The sequence below is a fragment of the Lutra lutra genome, chromosome 8, assembly GCF_902655055.1.
Source record: "Lutra lutra chromosome 8, mLutLut1.2, whole genome shotgun sequence".
NCBI lineage: Eukaryota > Metazoa > Chordata > Mammalia > Carnivora > Mustelidae > Lutra > Lutra lutra.
The window spans coordinates 54,433,987-54,452,641 of NC_062285.1; the positions used below are offsets into that span (position 1 = coordinate 54,433,987).

General features: G+C 40.0%; 1 protein-coding gene across 3 annotated transcripts; it reads left to right on the top strand.

Annotated features, from left to right (window-relative positions):
- Positions 1-1,101: 1,101 nt before the first annotated feature.
- On the top strand, positions 1,102-17,955 carry GTSF1 (gametocyte specific factor 1). Of its 3 annotated transcripts, XM_047741916.1 has the most exons (11): positions 1,121-1,191; positions 1,462-1,598; positions 1,716-1,831; positions 3,046-3,090; positions 8,780-8,880; positions 11,135-11,261; positions 11,703-11,786; positions 12,246-12,309; positions 13,925-14,019; positions 15,385-15,417; positions 17,734-17,955. In XM_047741916.1, exons 3-10 carry the CDS (start codon positions 1,828-1,830, stop codon positions 15,399-15,401), a joined length of 537 nt encoding a protein of 178 aa, XP_047597872.1. In that variant the 5' UTR covers positions 1,121-1,191; positions 1,462-1,598; positions 1,716-1,827; the 3' UTR covers positions 15,402-15,417; positions 17,734-17,955. The 3 variants fall into 3 exon arrangements, with proteins under 3 accessions (XP_047597873.1, XP_047597872.1, XP_047597874.1); XM_047741918.1 differs by lacking the exon at positions 1,716-1,831; XM_047741917.1 differs by lacking the exons at positions 1,462-1,598; positions 1,716-1,831 and having other exon boundaries at positions 1,102-1,191; positions 17,734-17,953.
- Positions 17,956-18,655: the final 700 nt, after the last annotated feature.

Here is an 18,655-nt window from a genome sequence, read left to right on the forward strand (position 1 = left end):
CTCATATAAGTTATATTCAGTTCTTGCTATCAGGACAAGTTCTCCGAAGTCACATTTAGGCTCTAGAAACCACTGAAATGTTCCAAAAGTCTCAATCTAATTGAGCACTCAGACTGATCTCCCATACTGCCTTGGACTGCACCTTGGATAGTACAAAAATTTATCCTATTTTATTGTTTTCATATTTTGTTATATTTTATTTTCTTGGTTTTGAAAAACAGTATCACCAGATCTATCTGTAGTTCAACACCTTCCTTTTTTTTTTTCTGTCTAGCTTTCAAAGGACACAGTCCCTTTTTTCTATAAATCCTTCCCAGCTCATCGTGGGGCCCCACTGATTTCTTCCTAATGTAAATTTCCAGTCGTGACCACATTTTTGGCATGTTATACTGCCATTTCGCCTTTCATCCACTTTAGGCCTAGTTTCCTAAGCACCTCAGGGACAAGACTGTTTATACGTGTATGTGTCACCGTTTCCACAAGACTCGCAATCTATATTTGGGTTTACATTATCAAGTTATAACTTTTTGGCCCTCTTCACCTCTCCTAACTCTTTACTGAGCATTGAGCTCTCTCCTCAACTCTGACTCCCTTTAATCTACTAGGGCATCCTTCCTCCAAGCATTCTTAGATACTACTACTGACGTTTGGATTTTAAGATTCTACAATGTTTGCTAAATGAAACCTAGCTTCCCCTCCTTGGTTATTTTGGCTCTTCTACAAAGAGCTTCTTCCCTCCCCTCAAAATCCAAATTACACTTCCAGCTAGACAACTTCCACAAACAAGGCTTCCTCCCAGCCAGCAGCCGACCCCAGCCAGTCCTCTTCCCCTGCCCTGTGCCCGTATCTAAGCCCTCATTCTCTTTCCTAAGATGGCGGCCACAAAGCGCAGGGAAGACTTTGCGTGAGTTCTACCCACGCAAGGCCACTATCATTCCGGAGACTCAACGAGCAGGGGCTGAAGAAGAGAATGGCCCAAGCAGGTGGAGCGGGAAGAGTGATAACTGGTCAAGGGGCCGTGGCCCGGGAAGGCCTGGGAGGGAGGGCCCAGGGACCCACGCTCCCGCGAAGCCAAGACCAGCGTCATAGGAAGTGGGAGCCCCACCCCCTAACGTCAGGGGCGGAAGTGAGCGTTGCTGGGGCGCGGATGCGGGGAGAAAGCGGCTGTGGAGAGAACGTGTCTCGACCGAGGTAAGAAAGGCGTCCCAGCCTGGTTCGGGGCCTCCACAAACACTCACCTTTACGGTCCTGGGATACCTTCACCACCTAATGTCTTCCCTTTCCGCTAGCTTGTAGCCTTGGGCCTTGTGGGTTCTCAGCGCTGCTAAGGGTGGTCCAGCCACCGCCTGCCCCCTCGAGGGCCTCCCTGCCTCCTTTGTGTACATTGTTTTAAGTTAACTACCTTCCCCACCTCCTGTTTAGTCCCATTGCTTAAATCTCCTCTGATTGTTTTATTTGAAGGAAGAAAAAAGGATTGTTTTACCGAGACCCCAGCTCTGTTAAGAGTTTAACCAGTTGCTTCAGACTACAGCCAGCCCCTAAACTTGACTGCATCGCGTAATTTATCCGTTTCACCGCGGTCTAGTACTAGGTAAAAGGTAAAGAATCGCCTGTTAACAGTATGGTACGGGAGATACTTCAGTGGACACGGCTGAATGATAAAGCTGTGGATTTCAGTGCCCTGAATCTACTGTAATTAGTCTTTTTGCCCCCAGAGTTTAGGCTGGCTTTCCGTAAGTTGTTGAATCTCGTGCTGATTGTTCCTCTAAATACCTTAAAATCAAGGAACATAATACTTGGTTCTTCCTTCCAAACCTCTTATATTTAATGAAAAAGTGTAAAGTATAAGTAAAAGTTGTCAAAAGGAAGGTCAGAATTTTTTAATCCAGACATGAAAAAAAATTTTTTTACAGCAGTTTCGTTAGTAAATGTCATTAACAAATGGGCTGTGTGGCCAATTACCAAACTAGAGTTCCAGCTGATCACTTGTATTTCCTACCGCAGATTCCAGGGCTGCTTATGTCATAGAATGGGGGGGAAGGGGTGTGGAACTGTAAGATGGGCCAAAGGAAAGCTTGCCCTAGAGACAACAACTGTAAACCTAGCTAATTTTCAGAAGTTTCCTATGAGAACGGTTTTATATAAATTCAGTTTTTTCCCATAATGATTAGTTTATTTAATCAGTGCTAAATGGGGGGAGATCTTCGGTAGAAGAGGATTCAAACTACAGGATCATTTCTTGTCTTTTATCTTCCACATTTCTGTTACAGACTTGTTCTTTTATTACTGTATTATCCATAAAATGGATAGTCTTTAAATCCTAACAATCAGAAGTTTTCCCTCAGTGCTTAGAGGAAGTGAGTACTAACTGGAGAGATTTAACCTAAAGTCTGTACATTTTTGTATATGGGATTGGTGGAGGAGAGGGGAAGTGAAGCATCACTGGAGTAAGTGTGACACTTCCTGATCATATTTAGAAAAGTCATAGAACTAGTAAGCTAGGGGCACCTGGGTGGCTCAGTCAGGCGACTACCTTCAGCTCAGGTTATGATCTAAGAGTCCTGGCATGGGGCCCCCACATCAAGCTCCCTACTCAGCGGGGAGTCTGCTTCTCCCACTCCCTACTCCCCACTGCTCACGCTCTCACTCTCTTTCTCAAATAAATAAAATCTTTTTCAAAAAACAGTAAGCCAGCAATGTCTCTGGGCTTATTGGATGGACTAAGTGCATACTGGTGGACCTAGACTTCCAGCATTCCCAGGTTCCAGGAGAGAGCAAGACTGGCAGCCTGCCCATCCTGTATTTTTAAGAACTTCAGAGGAAAGCTTTAAAACAGTACCTTATTCCTATGTTTATCCTAAAGTTTAAATAGTAGTACTCTTGTGTTCTTGACTTGCCCCCTTTAATGTTAAATACCAACCCTAATGGATGGTAAACAGTGACAGGTTGTTGTAATGACACTTAAAGTACACTATCTTATCACCTGAATACACTTTAAATTAGTAGTCCTATTTACTGAACCATTGCTTTTTTTCCCCCCCTCAGTGCTTGGATTCAGCTTCTTCACTTCCAACATGGAAGAAACTTACAGTATGTACTTCTTACTGTTTTTAGAGAATAAGTTAAATTCCTTACATATAGTTTTATGTCTGACAAGACTCTTAGTGTGTTTGGAAAGATTCACATTTCTCCGTCAACTGCTGAGGTTGTCTGTGTGGTGGTAGAGAAGTTCCGAAATTTGAAATAAAACACTTGAAATTTATCAAGCTTTGAAAAGGCTACAGCTGGGTCATCGGTGTTAAACTATATTTTTATTAAATGAAACATAATTTCTCAGAACTTCAGTTTCTCCTATTAAAGACAAGGGGATGGATAGTAACTAAAACCTCTGTTTTCTATTATGAGGGACAATATGATATTCATAATAATGCTGATATACATTGAGTTCTTGGGGTTAAAGAAATCCTACGAAGAGTTCTTATTTCTCAAGTGATCCAGGAATCTTAGATGGCCCAAGAAGTCAGAAGGAAGCTAGCATCTAGAATAATACAAATGTAGAAACAAAAGAGGCTGAAAAAATCATTTCATTTAATGTTTGGATTTTACATCTGAGAAAACAGAACCTGGATTAACTGATTTGCCCAAGGTGACATAGTTAGGGAGAGAGTCATACGTTATTCATAAGCAGTGCCACACTGGATACCATAAGGCACTATGGTTTCTAGACCCTAACCAAGTTTAAGGAACAATGGCATCAGTGAATGGATGAAACTTGACAACAGGGCCTACTTTGTTTCTTACTTTGCTCTATTGTTCAGAGTCTCTTTGGAGTTAATAAGTTCCAACTAAAGGGTATTTTTTTTTTTAAAGATTATTTATTTGACGGAGAGAGATCACAAGTAGACGGAGAGGCAGGCAGAGAGAGAGAGAGAGAGGGAAGCAGGTTCCCTGCTGAGCAGAGAGCAGAGATGTGGGCCTCGATCCCAGGACCCTGAGATCATGACCTGAGCTGAAGGCAGCGGCTTAACCCACTGAGCCACCCAGGCGCCCTAAAGGGTATTTTTTAGTTCCATTCTACCTTCAAAGAATCTTAATCACCGATATTTATATGGAAATAGTCTTCATTAAACATCTACATCAGAGATTCTCAAACTTGAGCATGCAGCAAGATCACCTCGGGAGTTTGTTAAAACTAGCTTGCTGGACTTAACCCAGAATTTATTTGTTTGGTTGGTTGGTTGGTTTGGGGTTTTTTGTGTGTTTTTTTGTTGTTTTTGTTTACCCCCAGAATTTCTGATTTAGAAGGTCTGGGGCCCAGGAATTTGCAATTCTAACATGTTCTCAGTTGAGGCTACTGATCTGAGGACCACACTTTGAGAATCATTGATCTAGAAGACTGATTCTCCTTGGTCTGCCTTAGGGCTCCCTCCCCTACCTCCTTAGTTTTTCTTAAGATATATTAATGTAGGCCACCTGGATGGCTCAATCGGTTAGGTGTCTGCCTTCAGCTTTGGTCATTATCCTGGAGTCCTGGGATTGAGCCCTGTGTGGGGCTCTCTGCTTGGTGGGGAGCCTGCTTCTCCCTCTGCCCCTCTCCTTGCTTGTGTGCTCTTTCACTTTCTCTCTCAAATAAATAGGAAAAATGTTTTGTTTTGTTTTTAAGAATTTTTTTAAGGTGTTATTTATTCACTTAACAGAGAGGGAGAGTACAAGCAGGGAGAGCAGCAGGCAGAGTGGGAGGGAGAAGCAAGCTCTCTGCTGAGCCAGGAGCCGGGTGTGGAACTCGATCCCAGGACCCTGGAATCACGACCTGAGCCGAAGGCAGCCACTTAACAAACTGAGCCACCCAGGTGTCCCAATAGGCAAAATATTTTAAAAAGATACTTTAATGGGGGTACCTGGGTGGCTCACTGGGTTAAAGCCTCTGCCTTCGGCTCAGGTCATGATCCCAGGGTCCTGGGATCAAGCCCCGCATCCGGCTCTCTGCTCAGCAGGGAGCCTGCTTCCCCCTCTCTGCCTGCCTCTCTGCCTACTTGTGACCCCTCTCTCTCTCTCTCTGTCAAATAAATAAAAAATATCTTTAAAAATTTTTAAAAAAAAGATACTTTAGTGTAAACCTGGAATTCCATGTGACATAGGTAGATTTATATTTATTCCTAGAAGCTTACTACTCTGTATTAAATTAGAAAGCAACAACTCCCCTTTATGTCTCTCATTCTTTACTTTTTTCAGCCATAATTTTTTTTTCTTAGAAAAATATCACCTGGGAGTTGTTAGAAATGCCCGGTCTCTGGGCCCGTCCCAGACCTTTTGAATCAGAATCTGCATTTTAACACAGTCCCCAAGTAATTTAACACTGCCTTAGGATATACTTGACCTTCTTCCCAAATTGACCTTAAATTATAATCTTTTTTTTCTTTTTAAGATTTTGTTTATCTATTTGAGAGAGAGAGAGAGAGAGAACATGAGATGGGAGAAGGTCAGAGGAAGAAGCAGACTACCCACGGAGCTGGGAGCCCGGTGTGGGACTCTATCCGAGCACTTCCGGGATCATGAACTGAGCCGAAGGCACTTGCCTAACCAACTGAGCCACCCAGGCGTCCTTCAACTATAATCTTAATCTGATCTAAAGCTCTCCAGCTTCTGTTTGGGACCGTACCTCTTAACTGATGAAACTTTTGTCAGGTCTCCTTTCCTATTTCTATGAAGTTTCCTCCATTTCTCCCCCTGGGTTTCAGGCCCTATCAAGGTGTGAGAAGCATCTGAGTCTGTGGTTTTGGAGAGAGCTTCTCCACGGGGCCTACTCTGTTTCCGCAATTAAGTTGTATTCCCAAAAAGCCAGATAGAATTTTTGATGAGCATTTTGATAGTATTTATTACAAGTACAAAGTATTTGTTACTTTAAATGCACATAGACCTCAATGCAGCGCTTTTGGGTATCAGCCCAAGAGAAATACTCCTAGAACACAAGTATTTACCAGATTGTTAGTCACAGCATTTTATATAACAGTAAAAAACTGGAAATGACCTCTAAATGTCCATCAGTAAGAGAAATGATTAAGAATCCATGGCGCATGGGCACCTGGGTGGCTCAGTTGGTTAAGCAATTGCCTTCAGCTCTGGTTATGATCCTGGAGTTCCAGGATCAAGTCCTGCATCGGGCTCCCTGCTCAGTGGGGAATCTGCTTCTCCCTCTGACCCTCTCCCCTCTGATACTCACTCTCTCTCTCTCATTCTCAAATAAAATCTAAAAAAAAAAGAAAAAGAATCCATGGCACATCCATATGCAGCACTGAAGTATTCCTGTTTGGTTTGGTTTGGGGTTTTTGGTTTGTTTGGTTTTTTAATATTCTTTTTATATCCTGACATAGAAGGAGCTCCAAAATATATGAAGTTTAAAAAAAAAAAAAAAAAGGCAGGCACCTGGCTGGCTCAGTTGAAGGCAGAATACAGCTCTTGATCTCAGGGTCATGAGATCAAGCCCTACACTGTGGGTGGAGATTACTAAAAAATATAAATAAAAACTTAAAGAAAAAAAGCAAATAGCAAAATAGATACAGGAAATCCTGTCACATGCTACAATATGGTTGAACTTTGAGAACATTATGCTAAATGAAATAAGTCAGTCAAAAAAAGACCTACACTGTGATTTTACTTATATGAAGTATGTGAAATAGTCAGACTCATAGAAACAAGATGTGGAATTAGTGGTTGCCAGGGATTGGGGAGAGGAGAAAATGGGGAATTACTGCTTAATGGGTATTGAGTTTCAGTTTTGCAAGATGAAGAAGTCTGGAAACTGGTTGCGTAACAATGTGACTATACTTAACACTGTCAGACCATGCACTTAAAATTGATTAAGATATTAAGTTATATGTTACGTATATTTTTATCACCATTAAAAATTTTTTTAATTAAAAATCAAATAAAATTTTTTTAATCTAGAAAAACCGTTTAGAGCTAACCTAAATTACCAGAAGCTAAGAAATAAAACATTATGGTAGGAAGTCATCATTACCAACTCTGATATATGTCACTGTATGGGCAGCATAATGTGTATGAATCATAAGGTATGTCTAGTCTCTCAGCTGCTGACATGGCCTAACATTTGCTCATGATGGAAAGGATTAAATGAAGGGAAAGTAATAAGAATTTTATCTGTAAACTGTCCCTGGGTGTCCTGAAGCTTCAGAAATGTGAAAAAATTGCTGGTCAGGATGAGCCTGGTTGGCATAATAAACTTGCTTGTCCTCTAAGACTTTTCCTTCCTGTTCATTCTGTCCTTCAGATCACCTTTCTGGCTCATTTGCATCACGGTCATGGTTAGCAATTTATTCCATGTTTACCACTCCTCCAGTGAAACTGTCTGTTTCAATTCCCCACTGGCTTCTGATTCTCATAGCAGTCTCCTGGTTTATAAGCTCCTTATCAAGTGTGAATTGTTTATCTTATTTCACTTTTATCTTTGCCTTCAATGATGGTAACAGCATTTTATTAGGTCACCTTTTGTCCCCATAATCTATTGAGAATGTGTTTAACCATTTAATTTCCCTTCCTTAATCAAGCTAGCTAAAATTTATAAAGCCTACATGTAGCTTTACACATTTAAAGAAACTTGTTTAGTAACTACAGAGATGATTTCTGAAAGTATAGTCTTTTTTTTTTTTTTTTTTTTTTTTTTTTGACAGATAGAGATCACAGGTAGGCAGCGAGGCAGGCAGAGAGAGAGAGGAGGAAGCGGGCTCCCTGCCGAGCAGAGAGCCCAATGTGGGGCTCGATCCCAGGATCCTGGGATCATGACCTGAGCTGAAGGCAGAGGCTTTAACCCACTGAGCCACCCAGGCGCCCCTGAAAGTATAGTCTTCTAAGGGAAGTTTTAAGTAGAATGATCTAGGTTAGAGGCTTTCTTTCACAGAGCATCCCCATATGTCTGCAGTTGTCTTAAACTTAGCACATTCTGTTTTTGCAGATTATTTTTTCATCTGTCCAACTTGATAATCACTAGATTAAAGAATTCTCTGATTTTTTTCTCATCTGTGTGCCAAACTATGAAAAATAAAACCACCCTATCTGATAAAGGCATTGGTTTCTTTTGAGAGGTATCTAGAGTAATCAAGATCAAGAACTACTTACAATAATAAGTCCAAGCAGACCGATGAAAAAGAAATCCTCTATCAAGCTTCCATAGAGCTTATAACTGATCTTTTTTCATGTCATAACATACTGGTAAATAGGCAAGAATGCTGGCAAAGGGGATTAATTGCCCTTAACATGCCCTAGAAGTGACTGGTGGGGGACAGGAGGCACGTGTGCAGAGGTACCCCACATCAATATATGGGCACACCATCCATTCTAACTTTAGCATACTGGTTGAGAGGCTTTGGTTAGGCTAGCTAGAGATAAGAATGACCCTGAATTAGCACTTCTAGGAAGAAAAAGAGGATATCATTTCATGTAACTTTATTTTTCTTTTCATTGTTGGTTACCTTTAGTGTAAAATGAATTTATATACAACTAAATATGAACCAAGATCCTATCCCATGATAGTTTGTTTTGCTATACTTATGAAAATTTGTTGGTAATACAGTTTTATCTTGGAGTTACGTTTTCATGTTTAAATGTTTAGTCACCCTTTTTTTTTTTAATTCCAAGTTGTTGTTAAGACTGTCTTGTTCTATTCTTGTAGATTCTGTTGAAAAATCCAGTGTGCCTGGAATACTGTGGTTTTACAAAGGCTTAAAGCTTAAGCTGTATGTTCATCCTACCCTCTCTCTTTCAGTCGATTCCCTGGACCCTGAAAAGCTATTACAATGCCCCTATGATAAAAACCACCAGATCAGGGCCTGCAGGTTTCCTTATCATCTTATCAAGTGCAGAAAGGTAAGACATTATTTTCATAATTTGCCTTGTAATGACCTCTTGAGTTCTTTTAAAAAGCCATATTTTGTCGGTATCATATAATTTTAGCAAAAATGTTTTAATTTAATGCCGGACTTGGTTTGGGCATTAACACTTCTGTGTTAAATGCCGAATTTATAGAAATGAGTTCATTTCTTTGGGTACATGCGTGTTTTCTTGTTTCTGTTTTTTTCTACCTAACTAGTGACAGAGCGCCCTCTATATACTCTTCTCACACTTTATAAAACAGAGGAAACACTAATGTTGGCTAGCAATGAGAAATCCCTTTTGCCTTGTGAATTCGATGTGTTCGTTGTCCTGATAAGGGTTGAGTGCCATAATACATTTATCTTTAATTTATTTTTGCTTGGAATTTTTAGAGAAGTTGAGCAGCTAGAGGTTAGATTATTCGTAAAAATAATGGTTTCTCCAAGTTTCAGTCTTTATTTAGTTGAAGCATCTTTTGGTGGGGGTGGGAGACAACTAAGCAGATTTTTTTTTTCCTGGTCACTCTTTTGTGGTCTTAGATGACATAAACTACTTTAAAGCTGGTAGACTAATTGAGGCACTTTGTAAGGACTGTTAGAATACAGATGTCAGATACAAAGGCCAAAGGTCTGCAGGATTTATGCTTGGACAGCATTTTTGGTATTTAATCCAAACTGCATACAATTCATGTATGCATTAACATCCTTTAAAGTGTGTTCTTTTGCAGTCCTAATGACATGATTATCATGCCATTGTTGATCATTTCTCCAGCTCTTTTAAATCTCTAGAGCAAAGATCCCTTAAATTTGAACCTGCATAATGTGGGCCAGCAGTTCCCACCACAACTTCTTCCCCTAGGATTGCAAACATGTCCCCAAGGACAAAGGTTGGGGAAAAAAAAACAAGCAATAAAAAGACATTTTCTTTAACTCACTTTTTTTCCTTTGTTGAGAGAGCAAGAAAGCACATGCACTTTGGGGGGGTGGGGGGTAGGAGGAGCAGAGGGAGAAGGAGAGAGAAAGAGAATCTTAGGTAGTCCCCATGCCCAGCTCAGAGCCCAATCCAGGGCTTCATCTCAGGACCATGAGATATGACCTTAGCTGAAATCAAGAGTCAGATGCTTAACCAATTGAGCCACCCAGGCACCCCTTTCACTCCCCTTTTCTAAACCTCTTAATCTTTGACCACAAAACTCTCTGCACTGGAAAGCTCAGTATCCCTTAAGAAAATCATGGAGGTAACTGCCCTCATAATTTTCTTCATCCTCTGTTTTTTCTTAGCGTCCTCCCACTTCACATTATTTTTACTCCTTTGAGTATAATTTGTGATAAATGTTTTGTTCCTTCTAATAAATCAACTTCTTAATACCTGATATGCTTCCTGTAGGATTTGGGTGATATTAAGCACTTTGGGTTTTTTTGTTTTGTCTTAAAATAAAGAACTTGATCAGCAAGCAGCCTCTCCCATTTGGGCTTTTCCTTAATGAAATAGCTGAAGTAAAGGTCAAATTTTCCACAGCACCATTTCAGGCACCATTACTTTAAATAAGCATCCCTGTGTTAATCTGAAAACTCCTCAGCCGGCTGCTTCTAGGGCTCCCTCCCCACAGCTGTTTGCCAGCACTGTTGCGTGGCAGTAGCAGGGCTGGACTGCAGTACGGACTAAGAGTAGGTTTTCTTATTACTGTTTCCTGAATATCACCCTTCAGAGACATCCAGAGAGTTCCACCATTACAGGCTGTTCTGCCAGTCTTGGGACCCTGAGAAATGTGGTTCAAATACCCAGTCCTGGGGTGCCTGGCTGGCTCAGTCATTAAGCATCTGCTGCCTTCAGCTCAGGTCAAGATCCCTTCTCCCTCTCCCACTCCCCCTGCTTGTGTTCCCTCTCTCACTGTCCCTCTCTCTGTCAAATAAGTAAATAAAATCTTAAAATAAATAAATAAATAACCAATCTTAAATTCACTATTTACTCCCTTATAAAAGCCACTGTAAACTCAGTATCTGTGTTGTCAGTCTCTACGAGCATAAGAAGCTTACATTTTGATGAGTTTGAGGTCATCTGTACAGTCTGTGTGAGTGAGAAATAATTCATTCCCTCTTAATTTTCTACTGTGAGTTTACCTACCACAGTTAAGTGGCAAGTTTATTGCATGATTTTAGGGGAGTCATTTATAGAGTAAGGCTAGGCCACTCCCTTTGAATCTGAAGAGAATCAAAGAATTGACAGACCCCTTAATTTTTTTCCACAGAATCATCCTGATGTCGCAAACAAATTGGCTACTTGTCCCTTCAATGCTCGTCACCAGGTTCCTCGGGCCGAAATCAGTCATCATATCTCAAGCTGTGATGATAAAAGTTGTATTGAGCAGGATGTTGGTAAGACTAGCTGAAAGGTTTCCATCCTACAGGTTAGCCCCTTCCGATTTGTATTATGCTGTGCTGTCAGCTTGATTTTTGGCTTTCATCATTTCAGAAGAATAGTACCTTTCTGCCCTTGAGTATTTTATCTCATCAGTAAAAGGTTGTCAGGCTGTGTTTATCAGACTGCTTTCTCTTCTGAACAACCTGATCCATCTTACCAATTTATCTAAAAATAAAAATCCTTTTATTGCCATAAATATAGTAAACATCCTTGTTTCTGCTTCTTTTTCTTCTGTCAGCAAGGGGATAAGACCTCTGTTTAGCTTTCATAGTATCCGTTTTTCAGAAACAAAGACTTATTAGGCTACCCTGAAACCTTTTAAGCCACTTAACCCCTTTAAAAATAATAACCTGATGATGTCCCCTTCTTACATCAGCATCTTTATTATCTTGCAGTCAACCAAACCAGGAACCTTGGACAAGAGACTCTGGCTGAGAGCACATGGCAGTGCCCTCCTTGCGATGAAGACTGGGATAAAGGTGGAATGTATCTACATCTTTTTTTTTCACAGTGTCTAAATCTCAAGTCATTTAGTTTAGGCAGAAGGAAGATTTTCCTTTTTTATGAGCATCCCATGTTCACAACGCCTTATTATTTTTATTGGGCCCCAAAATGAGCACATTTGTATCACTGTGCAAGCATGTGGAACAGCCTATCCCTCTCGACTGGAAAAAGCACTTCTTTACAACTGCCTTTTTCTATAAATTGTGTTGTACCATCTGTGTTTGGTTGTTACTGGGCACGTTTATTATTATTTATGTTGCTTACATTTATATCCTTCAGTTAAATTCCTGCTACTGTGTCACTTCAGCAGGGTACTTGATCAATTTTTACTTCTCTAAGCTTAGGTGTATTATTTCCCAACTTGCAGATTCAACTAGCATAAACTGGTGTTTTACCTAGGGATGCCACAAACTATGTCTTGCTTTCTTTGGCAGATCTGTGGGAACAGACCAGCACCCCATTTGTCTGGGGCACAGCCAACTACTGTGGCAACAACAGGTAAATGAAATAGGCTCATTCCCAGCACTGCCTCCCAAAATCTAAGTGCTCTGGTACCAAAAGAAGCCACCAAAGCATGGTTTGGTTTCTTTCCTTAATGATGTTACTTGGTGGTAACTTAGTTTTGATGGGTTATTTTTTTTCTTTATTCCTCGATTCATAAAAAGGTCACATGGTTTGTGTTAATCCCTGTGGGAGCACAGAAATACTAGTTTACAGTCTAGCAAGGGAGACCGTGGCACCAGACATTCTTATGTCTAAGTTGGTTTTTTTGCTGAGTTGGCTTTTTTTTTTTTTTTTAATTTATTTATTGGACAGACAGAGATCACCAGTAGGCAGAGAGGCAGGCAGCGAGAGAGAGGGAAGCAGGCTCCCTGCTGAGCAGAGAGCCTGATGCGGGGCTCGATCCCAGGACCCTGGGATCATGACCTGAGCCAAAGGCAGAGGCTTTAACCCACTGAGCCACCCAGGTGCCCCAAGTTGGCATTATTTTAATGCTTTGAAAAAATTCTCCAATGACACCTCTCTGGGTAATTAGTGTCTAAGGAAAAATAATCTTAAAAGTTCTTAGTTTGAAATTGGGCAAGCCAGAGTACCTATTGGGTAGGGAAGAAAATGCATCTCCTCTGATTTTGTATCTAATTTGTATCTAAGTGTGGGGCTTGAACTCATAACCCAGAGATCAAAACCTGATCTGAGATCAGGAGTCAGATACTTAACCACTTAACCGACTGAGCCACCCAGGCACCCCTCTATCTAACTTAAATCTATGAGATTTCTCATTACTACTTCATCTTCAAACCTTAAAAGATCAAGTTTCAGGGATGCCTGGGTGGCTCAGTCGCTTAAGCCGCTGCCTTCAGCTCAGGTCATGATCCCAGGGTCCTGGGGTCCAGTGCCGAATCAGGATCCTTGCTTGGCAGGGAGCCTGCTTCTCTCTCCACCTCTGCCTGCTGGTGCGCGTGTGCACGCACGCGCACTTTCTCTCTTTCTCTCTCTCTCTGACAAATAAATAAAATCTTTAAAAAAAGATCAAGTTTCAGATATTCAGAAATGTAAATATTTATGGATCAGAAAACAAAGGAATGAGATGTGAGACTTCATTTTTTTCCCCAAATAGAATACTTAGCAATTTTTATTTCTTAGCTCCAAAGATGAGTTAGTAATTTTACATGTACCTTATTTTGTGTGTGCACTAAGATGGAAAAACTTAAAGATGAATTTTAATAGTACAGTATTAATTTTACCTCAGTTCTGTGAGATTTGTTGCCTTTGGCTTGGTTGTCTTGGCATTTTATTTTGTCTCTTACATTTATTGAGTGAGCTGATGAGCCTGTCATACAGTTGAACAGTAGATGGCATTGCTGTTTATCTCAATTTCTGGAAAATGAAAATGGTGAGACCCATCTTAATGCTTGTACAAAACAGTGAGCTTTTCAGAGAAGTAGTAATCATTCTAATTGCAAGAATGTTTTGATGGAAATGTGTTTACATTTCAGAATGTAGTTTGCTGTTTTCCCCCAAATTACAAAAAACACATTTTGATTGTCTTGTGTGTGCCTGCCTGAGGAATATAGATATGCTGGCATAGGCAAATTTGTCTTTTTTTTTGCAGCCCTGCAAGCAACATAGTTGTGGAACATAAGAGTAACCTGGCTTCAGGCATGCGTGTTCCCAAGTCTCTGCCATATGTTCTGCCATGGAAAAACAGTAAGTGAAATAAAGGCAACATGCTTTTACTCTTTTCATTGTGCTGAATACAGTTGGTCTTGATTCTTCAAAGACATATTCAGTGTGAACTCATTACCTCACATGACCCCGAGAGTGAGTACCTCCTCAAATTTTGCATTCTGAGCACCTCACTCACTTCACCCTAGTCCCTGCCCTGGTTAGTAACAGGAAATTATGAATAAGAAAATACAAAAAAAAATTCCAAAAGAATATTTTCAAACTGGGACGGCCACTGACATCAAATACCTTGGGTAAATTTGGAGACCGTGAAAACTCTACTGATATCGGGTAGTAGGAATTCATCCCTGACACTCAAGGTATAATATCAGTAGAAACTGGGATTAGAAATTGTATTGCAGGGGCGCCTGGGTGGCTCAGTGGGTTGAGCCGCTGCCTTCGGCTCGGGTCATGGTCTCAGAGTCCTGGGATCGAGCCCCGCATCCGGCTCTCTGCTCAGCAGGGGGCCTGCTTCCTCCTCTCTCTCTGCCTGCCTCTCTGCCTGCTTGTGATCTCTCTGTCAAGTAAATAAATAAAATCTTTAAAAAATAAAAATAAAAAAAGATTTAAAAAAAAAAAGAAAGAAATTGTATTGCAGAGAGCTAAAAGGAAATGAGTAGAAAGAAAATGAAAGTAACAAGTTATAGAAACTAGCATAAGAAATTTCTAATGTCTTCCCTGGATATCAGAGGCTGTGCCGAGTAAATAGGTACTAAATTCATATCATATCACCCTGATAAATTCCCACATATGGAACACCCAAAATACTATCATTTTTATTTAATACAAACTTTCCTAATGTTGTCCTCAAATTCCGATTCCCTTGATTCAGTCTGTGCTACTGTTTGAGCTAATTTTTTAGGTGACTAGAGGATTTCCTTTAAAATATTTTCCTTGGGGCACTTGGTTGGCTCAGTGGGTTAAGCCTCTGCCTTCAGCTCAGGTCATGATCCCAGGGTCCTGGAATCAAGCCCCACATCAGGCTCTCTGCTCAGCGGGGAGCCTGCTTCCTCCCCCCCACCTGTCTCTCTGCCTATTTGTGATTTCTGTCTGCCAAATAAATAAATAAAATCTTTTAAAAAAATAAATAAAATAAAATATTTTCCTTTGGGTACTTGAATTTCCCTAAAAATGAGATCACCAAATCATATGCCTAAAGGCTTGATAGGTAATAAACTATTCTTTTCCATGCTCTTGAACAGAATCCAATCACTAATTTTAAATTCTTTCATTTTTATATTGTAATTCAGTATACCCCAAGAATAAGTCATTTGTGTTTAGTAAGAATAGGAGGAGTGAATTTCAATTGTTATGGTGTATTTATTTTGAAATATTTCTACTCCATAGATGGAAATGCACAGTAACTGAATATCTCATCAAGTAAGTGTTTCAGTTTTATTTCACTATCTCTTCAGATAGTAGCAAGATTTAACTGGACATAAAGCAATTTGGGTCCAATTTTCTTTCAGATTATGGTATCAAATTAAAGCTTTGTGTGTGCCTGTGTTTTTTAAGTATATAGCTTCTGTTATGGCTCTACATGCTAATGAATAGGCATTTACTGGTTAAATTAGAATTCTGTTAACATGCCAAGTTGTTTTCCCTAACGTTAGTACACACTGCCTTTTTCCTTTTTCTTTTTCTTTTTTTTTTAATCAAAGTTGCATTCTAGATCTATCATGCCTTTTTAATGGACTGAGATTAATCAGACAGCTGTGCTTCACTGCTCTGCAATTCTTCCCCTGTGCAGTACAGTTTAACACTCAGCAAAAAATTCATACTCTTTTTAATGAGCAGTTAAAAGTTTGAGGTCTCTAAGAAGCTTGCACTGTTGATCTTATCTGAATATTTGATTTCGCAAGATCTTACAAAATCTGTATGAAGAGACTAAAATCTTTCACTTTCTAAAGATGAAACCTTTCCTTGAGGTAACCCTATGTGACTATGGAAGAGCCAAATTTGATTCTTCCAATGCTTTTTTGGCTGAGGTTGCTCAGCCATATTGTTCCTGCCAAAAGGAATATTGTTAGGCTAGGAAAGAGACTATGTCCTCACTGTCTTGCAGATAGTAAGCCCTCTGTGAATATTTATTTAAGGAGTGAGTAATTGGCCTCTTGCCTTCCAGTTCATTCACTTCCTCTGGACAGTGAAGCAGATGGATCTTCAGTGACTTAGGGTTCATTTTATACCTAAACTGATGTTTCTCCTGGTGAGAAGCAGAAAAGAGATTCTAAAAGCAAATACCCCTTAACTATGGACGATGATATTTATCGGTTGCTTCTAGGTGCTAGCCATTTTTCTTGGTACATTTTGTCAAATTGTTAAATACATGTAGAACCAGAAAATTGGATTTGGCCCCAGAATGGGAAGAGACAGGACAGCACTGGGGTGTGTCAGGAAAGCACACAGCACCTGGATAAATGGTGAACTTTGAATCCTTCTCCAACACACTGCCCAAGATGCTTGGTTCTCATATAGTACAGATTACTACCTGATACAAAACAGTCTGGGGGCATCTCGCTGGCTCACTCAAGAAGCATGCAACTCTTAATCTTGGGGTCGTGAGTTTGAGCCCCACCCACATTGGGTGTAGAGATTACAAGAAAAAAATATTCTAGGGGCACCTGGATGGCTCAGTCAGTTAAGCAGCCAGCTCTTGATTTGGGCTCAGGTCATGATCTCAGGTTTCTGGGATCAAGCCCCACATCGGGCTCTCTGCTCAGTGAGAAGGCAGCTTCCTTCTCCCTCTGCCCCTGTCCCCACTCACACATGTGCACATGGTGTCTCTCTCTCTCACTCTCAAATCTTTTTAAAAAAATTAAGATGAAAGCCTAGGAGAAGCTTCTATCTCTAATACCTAAGACTAGACATCTTCTCTCCTTAGGAACTTTTCACTATTAAACCCCTTACATGCTAAAAATGCATTTTTCTCTATAATCTCTGAGGAATCAGGAGAGAAAAATGATCCTAGGTTAGGTAACAATCCTTAAACAGCCACAGAATTTTTTATCCTCTTAATAAAAATAAAGTATCATTTTTTTGAATGCCAGTTGTTACAGAATTCTCTAGCTTCTTTGGAAAGATACAAAAGAAATAGAAGATAGGATTTATCCCCTTAAGGAATTTAAGTGTTGGTGGAGATTTTGTTGAATGCACATACATGAAGAGGGTTTGTTCACCTTGCACTTGATATGCTTTATCTCATTGTGTTTTTTATCAACAAATCTACTTTTTACTAGATAAATGTCTTAAAGCAGGTGATGTCATATTAATTTTTATTCCCCTAATGTATGTTGTAACAGCTCAAAAAATGTTACTGAATTAATGAGTAGATAGAGCATATGAGAAGAGAAAAAGATCAATATACGTTAGCTGAAATTAATCCACAGTTGTCTGGAGAAGTCAATTGTATGGATAGTCCTGATTTTCTTCTCAGTTGTGAAACTGTTGACACAGGATTGTACAGTGATCTCTTTGTAGAATGTTTTTGATTCAATTAACAAGTTTCTGTGTGCTTAGTGGTACTGAAGAGCCAAGCGTCAGAAGGTACTTACTGTTCTGCCATTAGCAATGTCAGATTCTTCAGCTAAGAGATGTAAATTGGGTTGTAGTTATATGGCCTATTATCAGATGTGGTTGGTGTTTTTATCACTGAAAGGAACTAAGAACTTTTTTTTTTCTCTCATTTCCTTGCAGATGCCAGACCCTAGAAGACTCTTGCTTCTTCCTGCTACCAATGGGTTCTTCGTGGTTTTTCCTCCTAATCTAATTATAGAAAGATAAACTGTGACTTTCAAACTGACAAGTACCTTTTTTTTTTTCTTCCCTGCTTTGAGTCTTCACTCATTTGATGCAAGAAAAGAAGCCTCAAACTCAGAACTGTTTCAAATAAAGCATCAGTATAGATAGCTTGATAGTTTGGTTAAGTACCTGCAGCCCCAAGATCAGAAATCACATCCCATTTCACAGAAGCATAATTATTTAAAGTTATTTGAAGGATCCAGCTAAAGCAGGCAAGAAACTTGGGTTGGAAAAAGTAACTATGTATTTGTGTTACACATAGATTCTTTTAAAATTTATAGGAATGGTCCTTTTTTGATCAGTACATCTCCTTATCCAGAGTCTTCAAGACGCTGATAGCATTTAGATAGGAAAACACCCCATTCTTGTTTAGAATCTTTAGAACACCTTGCTCCCTGCATATTTCCAACCTAGAGCAGGTTTCTTTTCTTTCTTTCGTCTCTCCCACATTCCAGCTAGAAATTGTGCTAGCTGTCAAACCAGATGTAGATTATGTAGGAGTGAAGATTGGAATGGAGGAGAGGAACAGTGTATTTGTGGAGGATAGGCTTTCCACCTATGTGTAAAATTTGATTAAGCTTCAAACTTTTAATGTGTGATGGCTCTGCTGACTCTCCTGGATTGTGTGTGTAAGAAGTTAGATTTCTGAAACACCCAAGGCTCTGCTAGCCTCGGGTTTAGTTGGCCCTTACAAGGAAACCTCATAATCTCTCCAGACCAAGTTTTTTGTTGTTGTTGTTTGTTTGGATTATCTGTGCATTTTTGTGTTTTTGTTTTGGTTGGTTGGTTGGTTGTTTTTTTCAGGTTTGGTTTGGTT